Source organism: Hemiscyllium ocellatum, chromosome 10, assembly GCF_020745735.1.
Source record: "Hemiscyllium ocellatum isolate sHemOce1 chromosome 10, sHemOce1.pat.X.cur, whole genome shotgun sequence".
In the NCBI taxonomy this organism is placed as follows: Eukaryota; Metazoa; Chordata; class Chondrichthyes; order Orectolobiformes; family Hemiscylliidae; genus Hemiscyllium; species Hemiscyllium ocellatum.
The window spans coordinates 78,803,348-78,817,316 of record NC_083410.1 but is presented as its reverse complement, the minus strand read 5'-3'; the positions used below and the strand labels follow the sequence as shown (position 1 = coordinate 78,817,316).

Sequence of the window (13,969 nt, the reverse complement as noted above, 5' to 3'; positions counted from 1 at the left end):
CATATGCAAGCGCCCAAACATACCTTCCAGGTGAAGCAGTGCTTTACATGCCACTCACTCAATCTGGTCTACTGCATTCAGTGCTCACAATGTGGTCTCCAGTACACTGAGGAAACAAAGCATAGGCTGGGTGACCATTTTGCAGAACAGCTATGTTCTGTCCATAGAAAATACCCTGAGTTTCCAGTTGCCTGCGACTTCAACATAGCACCTTGTTGTCTGGCCAATATATTTGTGTCAGGCTTGCTGCAGTGCTCCAGCGAAGCTGGAAGAACAGCACCTCATTTTCTGTTTGGGAACTCTGCAGCCTTCTGGACTCAATACCAAGTTCAACAATTGTAGGGTCTGAGGCACCTTCTCGCATGTCTTTACCTCTATTCCCACACACCAGGCCTTGTTATCACATGGTCTGCTATTACAAACTACCTGGTGTCAGCCACTAGTAATCCCTATGAACAACCATTCATTCTCCTAGGCCGACTGTTATCCACTCCTTGTCATATCATTTACTCCTTTCCCCCTCCCATACCCTATCTTCTGCAAAAAAAGACAACTTTATCCTAGCTACCATCACCTGAAACTGGATCCGAAACATTATTTCTGATTTCTCTCCTCAGATGCTGTCAGACCTATTGAGATTTTCCAGCAATTTCTGTTTTTTATTTCAATCTTGTACTCCCTTCAACCAGTTGACGTCTGACAGCTTGAATGCCAGCAGGTTCTAAGTCTGGCTAGCAATGTGTTTGCAGTCTTCTGAAATTGAGAAAATCCATAATTATTTCAGCACAATTTCAAAGAGCTCAGGGGAAAGAATAGCTACTAACCTTGCAGTTTGCATTAATCTTGATTGTGACCAGCACAGGGGTTTATGAACAGACCTGAGTAAGCTAGGGTGGTTTGTTTGCTGCCAGAGCAGAGGTGTTTAACAAAGTGTTCACTCAACTGCATGTGTCCTCAGGAATAGCAAGCCAAATCAGTCTGCCTCTTTATCATTAATTTCACTGTGCTGTGAAACCAAAACCTTCAATGACCCTCCAAACTGTTCAATTATTCCTAACCACACTTTATGAATAACTGATTTTGGGCATCAAGTTACAACTAAAACGAGTATTATTCACAGTGAATTGCTAATTTAACTTTAGCAGAACACAGAAAAACAACAAAGTTATCTAATGTCTTTAAGACCAAAAGCCTAATCTTCTTTGATCATAACTTACACTTTCTCACAAGATGGGGTTAAGGGATATTTTTAAAAAAAGAAAATAAACCAATTATAGTTTCAGTTCAACAAACAGTTTCTCATGATTAATATCAAGCCTTCTTGAAATCAGTGGACAATGGTTGTTGATACGCAAGTAGAACTGTACATCGATCTTGAATTCCAAAGTCACTGTGAATGCAAACGGTTTCAGATTTCTAGAAATATATATTTATTTATGACAGACTGGAATTCTTTTCTCAAACCTTCAACAATTTGAAAACTGAGAGAATCTAGAGAGAGAACAAAACCAAACAGCACTGTCTGCAGACGTTTCCAAAAATCTCACTGCCTCCTCTCAAAACCCAGTGAGAGCTTGTTCTCTTTTGACTGACAAATTCAATATCCACCAGCTGTGCTGTTTTATCCATACTGTCCTTGGATCAGAAATTGAGCTGCATGATCTTTCCAGAGCAATTTCCAACAGGCAATATTTATCTTTGTTCTTGTCTCCTTTAAAACAATTGTTCAAAGTTCAATTCTTATCTTCAGTCTCCAATATAAAGGAGGATGTACATTTGAATACTGAATGCAATATGTATAATTGGAAAAACTCTTGTTTCATGTGGAAAATTCATTTGGGAGTGTTACATTTATAGTGAGTGCAGAGGAACCCTCAATTATTTGAAGGACACTGGCAGGAAGTATTTCATTTGGTTAATCGAGTTCTGGATAATCAAATGCCGGATAACACAGTTTAGCCGAGCATCGGGACCTTGTGATCTTGCCGGATAATTGATATTTGGATAATTGCATTTCCTCTGTATTGTACCAGGAAGGGTAATTTAGATGTCTGGTTGATGAAAGATAAACAATTGTATCTGATGTGAAGCAACCAGACAGCAGGGTATACTAGACCTGGTTTTGAACAATGTGATAGTATTAGTTACTGACCTCCTAGTGAAAGCACCCATGGGTAGCACCAGTTGAAGGGAGAGAAGTGTGGGTTTGTAACTATTATTTTGAACTTAAACAAGGGCAGTCATGAGTACATGAAAGCAGAGCCAGTCAAAGTGCACTGATAATTTCAGTTAAGGGATAGGACATTAGAGGTGTAATGGCAAACATTTAATGGGAAAAATAAAGGTGAGAGAAAGTTAGCCAAAAATACAAAAACAAATAGGAAAAGTTTTTTTTGGACTTTTTTAAAAACGTGTTAATAAATCCTTTTGGAAATGAATCTAGGGAATTAATAATAGAGGATAAATTAATGGCATGTAAATTCAACAGAAATATTGTGGCTGTCTTCAGTAAAGGATACAAGTAACATCTCAGAAACAGCTGTAAATCAGGAATTGAAACTGGGGTTTGAGGGGAAGGCAGGGGTTCTTAAGAAAATTACAATTGCCAGGGAAGTAGTACTGAATAAATTGTTGGAACTATGAGTTGACAACTCCCCACATTCTGATGGATTTCATCCTAGGGCCTTAAAAGAATAAGTGGTGAGTGAGTTAATGCATTGGTAATTTTCCAAAACTTCTTATGATATGATACAGCACAGAAATAGACCCTTCAGTCCAACCGGTCCTTTTTGACCATAATCACAAAGTAAACCACTCCCACTTGCCTGCACTTGGTCCATTCCCTCCAAACATTTCATATCCAATTACTTATCCAAATGTCTTTTAAATGTTGTAACTGTGCCCACATTCCCCACCACTTCTGGAAGTTCATTCCACACGCAAACCATGTTTAAAACAAAAATGCCCTCATATCTTTTTTTAAATTTAGATTTGCGGAAGATTCTTTTTCTTTGTATTTTACTTAGATTTCCTGAAAGCATTTGATCAGGTGCCATTTCAAAGATTAATGCAGGAAATAAAAGGTATTGGTGTAGATGGTAATGTATGAGCATGAGTAGAAGATTGGCTAGCCAACAGGAAGCAGAGAGTAAGAATAACTGGATCTTTTTCGTGTTGGCACGATGTAATAGGTGATGTGCCACAGTGGTGGATGATGGTGTCTTAATTCATAACTTGCGATAATTGGATGAAGGGACTGGTGGTATAGTAGCTAGATTTGCTAATTGAAGAAAAGATAGGTAGGAAACTGAGTTATGGAGTGGATGTAAGAAGTATACAAGTGGATATAGATAAGCTGGGAGTGGGAAAAAAATGGCAACTGGAGTGCAATGTGGGAAAGTTTAAAATTGTTCATTTGATGTATTATCTAAATTGGTGAGATGTCACAGAGCTCAGAGTTGCAGTGTGATCTGGGTGACCTAGCACATGAATTGTAAAATGCTAATTTGCAGGTACAGCAAGTAATCAGGAAAGCTAATAGAATGTTATGTTCTATTGCAAGGGTAATTGAATGCTAGAGTTGGGAGATTATACTTCAACTAATCAAAGTTAAAAATCACACAACACCAGGTTATAGTCCAACAGGTTTAATTGGAAGCGCACTGGCTTTCGGAGCAACACTCCATCAGGTGGTTGTGGAGGGCTCAATCCTAACACAGAATTTATAGTAAAAATTTACAGTGTGATGTAACTGTAAATTTTTGCTATAAATTGTGTGTGTTAGGATTGAGCCCTCCACTACCACCTGATGAAGGAGTGTCGCTCTGAAAGCTAGTGTGCTTCCAATTAAACCTGTTGGACTATAACCTGGTGTTGTGTGATTTTTAACTTTGTACACCCCAGTCCAACACTGGCACCTCCAAATCATGTCAACTAATCAAGGCATTGATGAGCCAGCATCTGGAATATTGTATAGTATGCTGGTCATCATACTTGGGGAAGGATGTTAATGCATTGGAAGCAGTTCAGAGAAGGTTGGAATGATTGGATTACCTTATGAGAAAAGGCTAGATCGGTTAGGCCTGTATTCTCTGGAGTTCTGAAGAGTCAGAGGTGACTTAATTGAAACACAAATCCTGAGGGGACTTGACCAGATGGATGTCGAAACAATTGTTCCTCTTCTGGGACAATATAAAATTAGGGATTATAGTTTAAAAATGAGTGTCCATTTAAGGCAGAGATAAGGAAACATTTTTATCAAATGAGGATTGAGTGTCTTTGGAGTTTTCTTCCTCAAAGGTAGTGGGTGCGGAATTTTTTAGTTTTCTTTTAACGCAGAGGTAGATCTACTTCAGATTATCTAGGAACTGAAATCTTATTGAGAATATGCAGTAATGTAGAGTTGAGGTTTAAATTGAGTCAGCCATGATCTTATTGAAAGGCAGAGCAGGCTCAAAGGGCCAAGTAGCCTACTCTTGTTCCTTGATCGTACAATTGTAAGTTGTGTAACCAGTCTTCAAACAATCCAGAATGTGACATTGCAAATATAAGACCATAAAACATAGGAGTGGAAGCAAGGCCATTCAGCCCATTGAGTCCACTCTGCCATTTAATTATGGCTGTTGGACATTTCAATTCCACTTACCCGCACTCTTTTCCCCATAGCCCTTATCTCCTAGCGAGATCAAGAATTTATCAATCTCTGCCTTGAAGATACTCACCGTCCCGGCCTCCACTGCGCTATGTGGCAATGAATTCCACAGGCCCACCACACTCTGGCTGGAGAAATGTCTCCTCGTTTCCGTTCTAATTTGACCCTCTCTAATTTTAAGTCATGCCCACGTGTCCTGGTCTCCCTGCCTAATGGAAACAACTTTCCAGCATCCAACTTTTCTCAGCCATGCATTATCCTGTAAGTTTTTATTAGATCTCCCTTCAACCTTCTAAACTCTCTAAAGAATACAAGCCCAGGATCCTCAGCTGATCATCATTTGTTAGGCCTACTATTTCAAGGATCATCCATGTGAATCTCTGCTGGACACGCTCCAGTGCCAATACATCCTTCCTGAAGTGTGGGGTGCAAAATTGGACGCTGCATTCTAAATGGGGCCTAACTAGAGCGTTATAAAATTACATCCCTGCTTTTACATTCTAACCCTCTTGAGATAAATGACAACATTAAATTTGCTTTCTTAATCACTGACTCAACCTGCCAATCAAACCTTTAGAGAATCTTGGACTAGCACTCCCTTTTGCACTTTGGCTTTATGAATTTTCTCACTGTTTGAAAAATAGTCCCTACCTGTATTCTTTTTTCTAAAGTGCAAGACCTCACATTTGCTCACATTGAATTACATCAGCCATTTCCTGGACCACTCTCCTAAACTGTCTAAATCTTTTTGCAGCCTCCCCACCACCTCATTACTACCTGCCTACCTTTGTATCATCGGTGAACTTTGCCAGAATGCCCCAGTCCCTTCATCCAGGTTATTAATAAAGTGAGTAGCTGCGGCCCCAACACTGAACCCTGCAGGACCCCACTGGTCACCAGCTACCATTCCGAAAAAGAACCTTTTATCCCAAATCTCTGCCTTCTGTCAGACAGCCAATCCCCAATCCATACCAGTAGCTCACCTCGAGCACTACGGGCCCTCACCTTACTCAGCAGCCTCCCGGTCTAAGCTACTTGTTGCCTCTTCAAAGAATTCTAACAGGTTTGTCAGAAGGAACCTCACCTTATTAAACCCATGCTGACTTGTTCTAATCTGACCTTGCACTTCCAAGAATTTAGAAATTTCATCCTTGACGGTGGATTCTAGAATTTTACCTGCAAGCGAGGTTAGGCTAATCAGCCTATAATTTTCCATCTTTTGTCTTGATCCTTTCTTGAACAAGGGAGTTACAACAGCGATTTTCCAATCATCTGGGACTTTCCCTGACTCCAGTGATTTTTGAAAGATCACAGTCACTGCCTCTGCTATTTCTTCAGTGACCTCTCTTAGAATTCTAGGATGTAGCCCATCAGAGCCAGGCGATTTATCAATTTATCTTTTAGTTTTTCTAGCACTTGTCTTTTGTAATGGATGCTATACTCATCTCTGCCCCCTGACCCTCCTGAATTGTTGGGATATTACTCATGTTTTCCACTGTGAAGACAGACACAAAGTACTTATTAAGTTCTTCTGCTATTTCCTTATCTCCCAGCACTAACCTTCTAGCATCAACTTGGAGCGGCCCAATTTCTACTTTTGCTTCTCGTTTGTTTCTTGAAAGAAACCTTTACTATAATTTCTAATATTACTGGCTAGGTTACCTTCAGATTTGATCCTCTCCTTCCTTATTTCTTTATCCTCTGTTTGTTTTTGTAGTCTTCCCAATCTTCTGATTTTCCAGTGCTCCTGGCCACTTTATAGGCTCTCTCTTTTCCTTTGATACATTTCCTAATTTTCTTTGTCATCCATGGCAGTCTAATCTAACTCTGGGTAATCTTTCTTTTCTTTGGGATTCTGCCATTCCTGACTAGGCTCTGCTTCCAGTTGATTTTCGTCAGTTCCTCTTGCATGCACCTGTAATTACCTTTTATTTAACTGTAACACCATTACATCCAATTTTGCCTTCTCTCTTTCAAACTGCAGGCTGAACTCTACCATATTATGATCGCTGCCTCCTAAAGTAAGGGAACACTTAAGATCGTTTACAAAGTCTGGCTCATTACATAGAACCAAGTCCAGAATAGCCTCCTCCCTTGTGGGCTTCATCACAAGCTGTTCCAAAAAGCCATCCTGTAAGCATCCCCTTTCTTTGAATCTACTGGCAAGATTATTCACGCAGTCCACCTGCACTTTGAAGTCCCCCCATGTCACCATGACCTTGCCTTTCTGAATGCTCTATCTATTTCCTGGTACATCTTGCATATCTGGTCCTGACCATGGCTGGGAGGTCTGTACATAACACCTTTTATTGGTTTTTTTTTTGCCTTTGTGTTTCCTCAACTCCATCCACACAGACTCCATATCATCTGACCCCATGTCATTCAGTGCCACAGATTTAATTTCATTCTTAACTACCGAGGCAACACCGTCCCCTCTGTCCGTCTCCCTGTCTTTTCGATAAGTTGTAAATCCTTGACTGTTTAACTGCCAGTCCTGAACCCCCTGCAACCGTTTCTCTGTGATGTCTACCACATCATAATCAGGAAATATATATATTCAAATATGTTCTAGAAGTTCTTGCATATTTATCAGAGGATATTAAGTTTTTGCCAGACTCTTTCAACTCCCTTTACACCATAACAATATATGGATTTTCACATTTTATTTTTTTTTTAACAGGCCTTGCATTCTCATCATGGATTCTTTACGTGGACCAAGTCGTACAAATGTGGTTAAGATCCTGCGAGAGTAAGGGCATTTCTGTAAAGTGATGTTTTTTCAAAAATTTTAATAAGGATTATTCCCACTTAACTTTCTTTTGTTGGTATTTGAAACAGATACCTTGAAGTAGAGTGGGAAATGAGAAAAGAAAGCAAAAAGGCGTTCACCAAAGATGTGATAAAGGGCTCCAACCCTCGTGTTCCTCAGCAAGACAACTTCAGTGATTGCGGTATATACATCTTGCAGTACGTCGAAAGTTTCTTTGAGGTAAGTATCAACTTTTATTGTGGGTTAGAACAGGAGGGGAATCTTTTGTAAAAGAAGAAAGGCTTTTGCATGTACATGTATCGGTCATTGTGAACAAACCGTTTCGTCTGTAGGGATTCAATTCTATTCTATTCTATTGTTTTGATAGGAATGTGAGGTGCCAGCAACCAGCTTGGGTGATGAATATTCAATTGTGTGCGATCTTCTTCTTATTCATGTGAGAATACTGACTTAGCATGTGGTCTAACTGACATGGCATATGAATTTGGAGCAGAAATATGCCATTCAGGCCTTCAAGCCATTAGGTCATGGCTGATGTGTTCTGAGCACCTTTTGTGCTCCAAAGTCTACGTTCCCATGTATCTTCAATAACCTTTGATTCCCTTGCCTAACAAGAATTTATCGACCTCCACCTTAAAAATATTCAAATTTCACAGTTCTCTCTGATGGAAAACCATCTGTCATAGCCTCCTTCAAAATTCTACAATTCTATTTGACCCACGATGTCTATTCCAGTTCCTGAAAGAGCTATCCAGCTCATCCCATTCTCCAGTTCTATCTCCATAGCCCTCAAAATTCATTACACTTCAAATATATTTCCATGTCTTTTTTGAAACTGTGTGGAATCCATCTCCTCCACTCTGTCAAGCAGTACAATCCAAATCCTAACAATGTTGTGAGTAAACAAGTTTCTCCTTGTCTCACTTCTAGCTCTCTTTCTGCCAATCTTGAAATTGTTACTTCCCTAAAAGAGGACCTTTTGATTTTTAGAAGTCCCCTTGAGTTATGGATTGTCCTTTACACAATTACTTTAAGACTATTCAGGATCATATGACTAAAATCAAATCAAGCCTCACTCTTCAAAATTCCAGTGAAAACAACCCTGTTCATTCATTCGTCAAAATGCAACCCCTTGTTCCTGACATCAATCTAGTAAGCCACCGTGTGAACCAAGTCTAATACATTTATTTCCTTCCTTAAAGAAGGAAATGCAGACTAAACATAGTATTGTCTGTTGTCTATTCAACATGTGATCTCACCAGTGTTCTATATAAATGAAACATACTTTCCTGCGTATCTTTGTGTTATTTGCAAATTTGGCTACCATGTCTTCAATCCCCTTATGTAAGTTATTAATAAAATTGTCCAAAGTTGAGGGCCCAGCATAGACTCTTGCAGGGCCCCACTCATGACATCCTGCCAATCTGAAAAAGATTAATTTCCACACAGTTCGATTTCTGCCAAATAGCCAAACATCTAGCCATGGTAATATGTTAGATCCTATGCCATGAGCTGCTACTTTGCACAATAACTTTTTATGTGGAACCTTGACAAAAAACCTTCTGGAAATTCAAGTACAGTATGTCTATAGCACATGTTACTCCTTCAAGTAAGTTAATTAAATATGATTTCCCTTTCATCAAGCCATGATGACTCTTGCCGATTATCTTGAGTATTCCCAAGTAACTAGTCATAACGTCCTTAATCATCTATTCTAACACCTATGGCAGATGCTAGTTGGTGAATAGTTTCTTCTTTTCTCCTTCTCTCCTTTCTTGAACAGAGAGGTTATATTTTGAGATTTCTAGTCTAACAGAACCTTTCCAGAATCTAATGAATTGTGGAAAATTAATACCAACATATCTGCTACCTCACTAACCATTAAAGCCCCAGAATGAGGTCGGTTGGGACCTAAAGACACATCAACCCACAACTCCATTAATTTGTTCAGTACTACTTGCCTTGTGATCATAATTTCACCAAGTTTCTCTCTTTCTTCAACTTCCTGATTTACAAATAATACTGGAGTTTTTTTTTGTGTCCCTCAGAGTGAAGAGAGAAGCAAGATATTTATTTACCCCAGTCACCATTTCTTTATATACTATTAATTCACCACTCACCCTCTAGAGGACCAGCAGTTACTTTACTTACTCTCTACATCTTAGATATATGTAGAAACTCTTGCTGTCTGGTTTTAGATTTCTAGGTAGCCTTTTCTCAAGCTTTATTTGGCTTGGCTAATCTTTTGTCATCCTTTGCCTTTTTCGGCTTGACCAGTCATCTGACCCACCAGTCACCTCTATGCAATTATATCCAAGTTGAGTGAGTGCCCAAATGAATGGTAGATAAGGTCTAATTTGGATAAATGTGAGGTAATCCACTTTGGTCGCAAAAACAAGAAGGCGAACGATTATCTGAATTGCAGTAGATTGGGTAAGTGGAAGTTGTAACAAGACCTGGGTGTCCTTGTACACCAGTTGCTGAAAGTAAGCATGCAAATGGTGAAGAAGGCAAATAGGCTGTTGGCCTTCGTAGTGAGAGGATTTGAGTACAGGAGCAGAGCTGTCTTGCTGCAATTGTATAGGGCCTTTATGAGAGCACACCTAGAGTTTTATATGCATTATTGGCCTCCTTACATGAAGAAGGTTGTTCTGACTATGGAGGGAGTACAACAAAGGTTTACCAGACTGATTCCTGGGACGACAGAACTGATGTATGAAAAGTGACTGGATCAATTATGACGATATTCACCTGGATTTTTGAAGAAGGTAGGGAATCTCGTAGAAATCCAAAAAAATTCTAACTTGACTGATGGGGTAACTGAGGATAGCATGTACCAGATGTCCGGGGAATCCAGGAGCAGGGGTTACACTCTCAAGATATTTAGGCCTGAGATGAGGAGAAATTTCTTCACAGTGGTACGATTGTGGAATTCTCTACCATGGAAAGTGATTGAGGCCAAATCATTGAATGTTTTCAAAAGGCATTAGGGCTACAATGCTTAAAGGGTACTGGGAGAAAGCAGGAACAGGTACTGAGTTGGGCGATTAATCATGATTATGCTGAATGTTGGGATGGCCTGCTCCAGCTTCTTTTTTCTACATTTTTGAGAGGCAGAGCCAAAGTTGCCTAGACAGTAGCTATAAAAGCACTGTGCAGCAGAAATATTTACTGTTCCCCCTCCAGGATGTTACACTGTCGAGTTAATATCAACTCAATGTCATTCCACAGAATCCAATTCCGAGTTTTGAACTGCCTATGAATTTGATGGAATGGTTTCCTCAGCAACAAGTTAAAAAGAAACGAGAAGAAATCCGCAATGTAATTCTCAAACTCTGTGAGACACAAAGCAAAGGAAAGAAAGGTCAGGAACTCAGAGCAACAGAGGCACCTTCATGAGCAATGCCTGGTCAACATAGACTCTGACGAAAGATGCCATTTTCAAATACTGGATGTTGTTGCACTAACACAGAAATGACTTGGATTTGTTCAAGTGTTGGCTTCCATAGAAGAATGATTTTTTTTGTGTGCGTTTGATCTTGTGGAACATTTTGATGCACACGTCTTCATTTTACAGACACCCAAATGAATGTTAATGTGCTGTTATAAATATAACAAACTGTACATATGTTCATAAACTGAATTTACTGCATTTGTGATCAGTTTCACTGTTTGGGTTAGTAAGCATTTTGGTATGTACTTTTGTTAAAGGTAGTTTGATAGCTACTTACAAGTATAATTAAAAGTTATTGTAGCATTAAATGGACCGGGCAAATTTATTATTTTTTTGCCGAGTTTCTCTATACATTTTCCCTGACCGCCCTGCTCGCATGAATGAATTCACTCCTTGCTTGAACATGGTTCCAAGGTGTCCTTCAGTACATAGTCAAAGTTGCCTTTAAGCCCTTGATATTATATTGGCAGCTTTGCTCACCTGTGGAGAATCCAATCCTGCTCTTGGCAGATGTCTGTCTGTGCATACTTCTAACATGGATTATTAAAGAACAAGGATCTGAGCTTATTTCTCAACTTTAACCCGAGGATACCAAGGCTAATTTGTTTCCTAGCTTGCGATCAACTAATTTGAAAACTGGATAACTAATTTTGCTGAACTGCAGGCACAATGAATAAATTTGAGTCAGTTTTTTAAATGGGAATGCATGTTGTATGTCAGCAGCCATCTGTGAGAACACTGAACATGGTTGTACATAGTGTTCTTCTAATTGCTGGACAATATCAACCAGGATGTTTTTGGGTTTTAGAATTGAGACTCCTGTGTAAGTGAAGCCTATTTAAATAGGTACTTGATTGTATTTCACCTGGAACCAGGTGTTTTCCAGAAGGGAATTGGAGAAGAGAAATTTGTTATATGAGGAATACGATACATAAATAAAGCAAGCAAGTGCCTTCAAAAAATTCTTTTGGGTAATTAGTATACATTTATACATCTCGGCATGTAATGGTTATTTATTTGCAATCAAGTCAGATGATACTTTCTGTTTACCCTATTAAGTGTTGGGTGATGAAAGACTGACAAACCCCAAAGTAAAAGGCTCCATGAAATTGATTGTAATCGAACTAAGACTATCACTGAAATTAAGTCTAGTTGTCTTTAAAACCATAACTCATTTCCCCTTGCCTCAGAAACTGTCTATTGTCAGTTTTTACTGTTCCATTGTATTAAAACTGTTTTCAGAGGTTTATTTAATCTAATCATATTTGGAACTTGACTGAATATGTTGCAGATTTATTTTTTCTTCACAACAATACCTCAGCGTATTTATGTACATCTGTATATCTGTAATTGCCATAAAAACAATTTTGTGCTGATTTTCTGTAACTCTGGTTTTAAACTGAAATCTGTGTATTAATTTATGGGACATGTCTAAGCTTTGATTATATTTCATTTTTTTTTCTGCTGCTACAGCCAGAGATGCCTCTCAAATACACTATTGGTTGCAAGTGAGATACAGAAGTGAGGGAATAGTTTAAGCATTGAACTATTTGCACCATGATGGTAATCCTGTCAGATGCTACTTCACATATTTTGATGTTAGCAATCCTTTGGTTTAATCTTGTAAATTACCTTTTGAACTTCCTCCTTTCTTAAAAAAAAGTTGGAACAAAATTTAAAAGTCATTTCTACAATGGTAACCAAATGAATGCTATATGCAAGATGTGACCTCATGGTTGGTTTCCATTTGGAAATGTTAATCTGCTAATTTTTGATGTCTGCAGTCATAAATTGTAGGTAGGGAGTTGTCCACCTTATTTCTACCCATCAACATTTGTTTGAAGTGTGCCTTGAGTCAGGTCATGTGCCATGCCCCATCATTTAATAGTCTGGTGACAGTCATGGTCCAAACTCTAATTTAAAGGGTGATCACTCTGGGTAGCTAATTAGAGAGTTTGAGTCAACTGTTCCTGTTTACTGTAGCATGATTTGCCACCTATGGGAGAGGAGGGAGGAAATTGGAGGACTCTATATCTTATTACATTAATCACTTAAGGCAAGCTGCAACATAATTACTTCATCCTGTGTAGTATTTATATGTTTTCCCTTCAGTAAAATTAGGTGACCAACTACAAGGGAGCAAATAATATTTTTCCTATTGTGGATTAAAATGTTTGTTAATAGTCCAGTGAGTGGCTTCTTTTTGTTCCAATAAGCTAACATTTCTGTCCATGCTTTTAGTTTAGTACTGCTTGCTAACTTTCCTTTTCCATTGCACATCTTTGAGACATGCCAGTTTCTTTTTCTGATGTAGAATGATTACTCCCAATTATTCTGCCAGTTAAGTTTGGCACTGATTTACCCAATCAGGGATAGAATTTGAAATTGTGCCATAGGTACAGCAGGTATATAATTACTGAAACGTCTTTGAAAATCTCACCATTATCTGGTTTTAAGAATGGAACACAAATGATTGCATTTGAGCCAAATATTCTGTTGCTTCTAGATTCCTTGCTGGTTTTTCTTTAATTCTGGTAGTATTTGCCCTTTTAACTAAACAACAAACTTGTGTAGGCACACGACTCTCAGCCTGAGGAGCAATGGAGCCAGAGCTGAAAAGTTGACTCTGCTGGTGGACACTTGAATTGTTTGTGTTGAGCAGTACTTATCAAGTGGACTATCAATGCGCAGTATTCCAGTTAGTAACCATGTGTAGATTGTTTTCTAAACCTGGATAATTAAACAATGACATTTTGTATCAGAAATGCTCAATTGCCTTCAAGTTTAGAATCCTGTGTTGGCATGCAGCTTTCATTTTGTGAATTCAGAGGAGTGTGGACTTATAAAAAGTGTTTTGTTTTTATTTGATTAGATTAGATTAGATTCCCTATAGTTATATGACTGAATTCATTCTGTCTTGCCATACAGAGAGTCAGTCCTCCACGATTAGTCTAAAATCTCCAGGCGTTGAAGATCAGTCTTCTGAACACTGATTTTGCATCAGGGTTGCATAAGGCATATGGAAATGAAAATAAAATAGGTTTTTGTTACTTGAATATTTTTCTTTATCTGATATTAAAAAAAGGGGTGAAAT

The 13,969-nt window shown here is 38.7% G+C and overlaps 1 protein-coding gene across 5 annotated transcripts in view; it reads left to right on the top strand.

The window, feature by feature from the left end:
• senp6a (SUMO specific peptidase 6a) overlaps positions 1-13,058 on the top strand; it is a 172,527-nt gene extending 159,469 nt beyond the window's left edge. For all 5 annotated transcript variants that reach the window (XM_060831646.1, XM_060831645.1, XM_060831644.1 and 2 more), the window contains 3 exons: positions 7,332-7,400; positions 7,490-7,640; positions 10,653-13,058. In XM_060831646.1, coding sequence (XP_060687629.1) covers positions 7,332-7,400; positions 7,490-7,640; positions 10,653-10,820 — 388 coding nt within the window. In that variant the 3' untranslated portion in view covers positions 10,821-13,058. The remainder of the gene's footprint in view (positions 1-7,331; positions 7,401-7,489; positions 7,641-10,652) is intronic.
• The last annotated feature ends 911 nt before the right edge of the window (positions 13,059-13,969 follow it).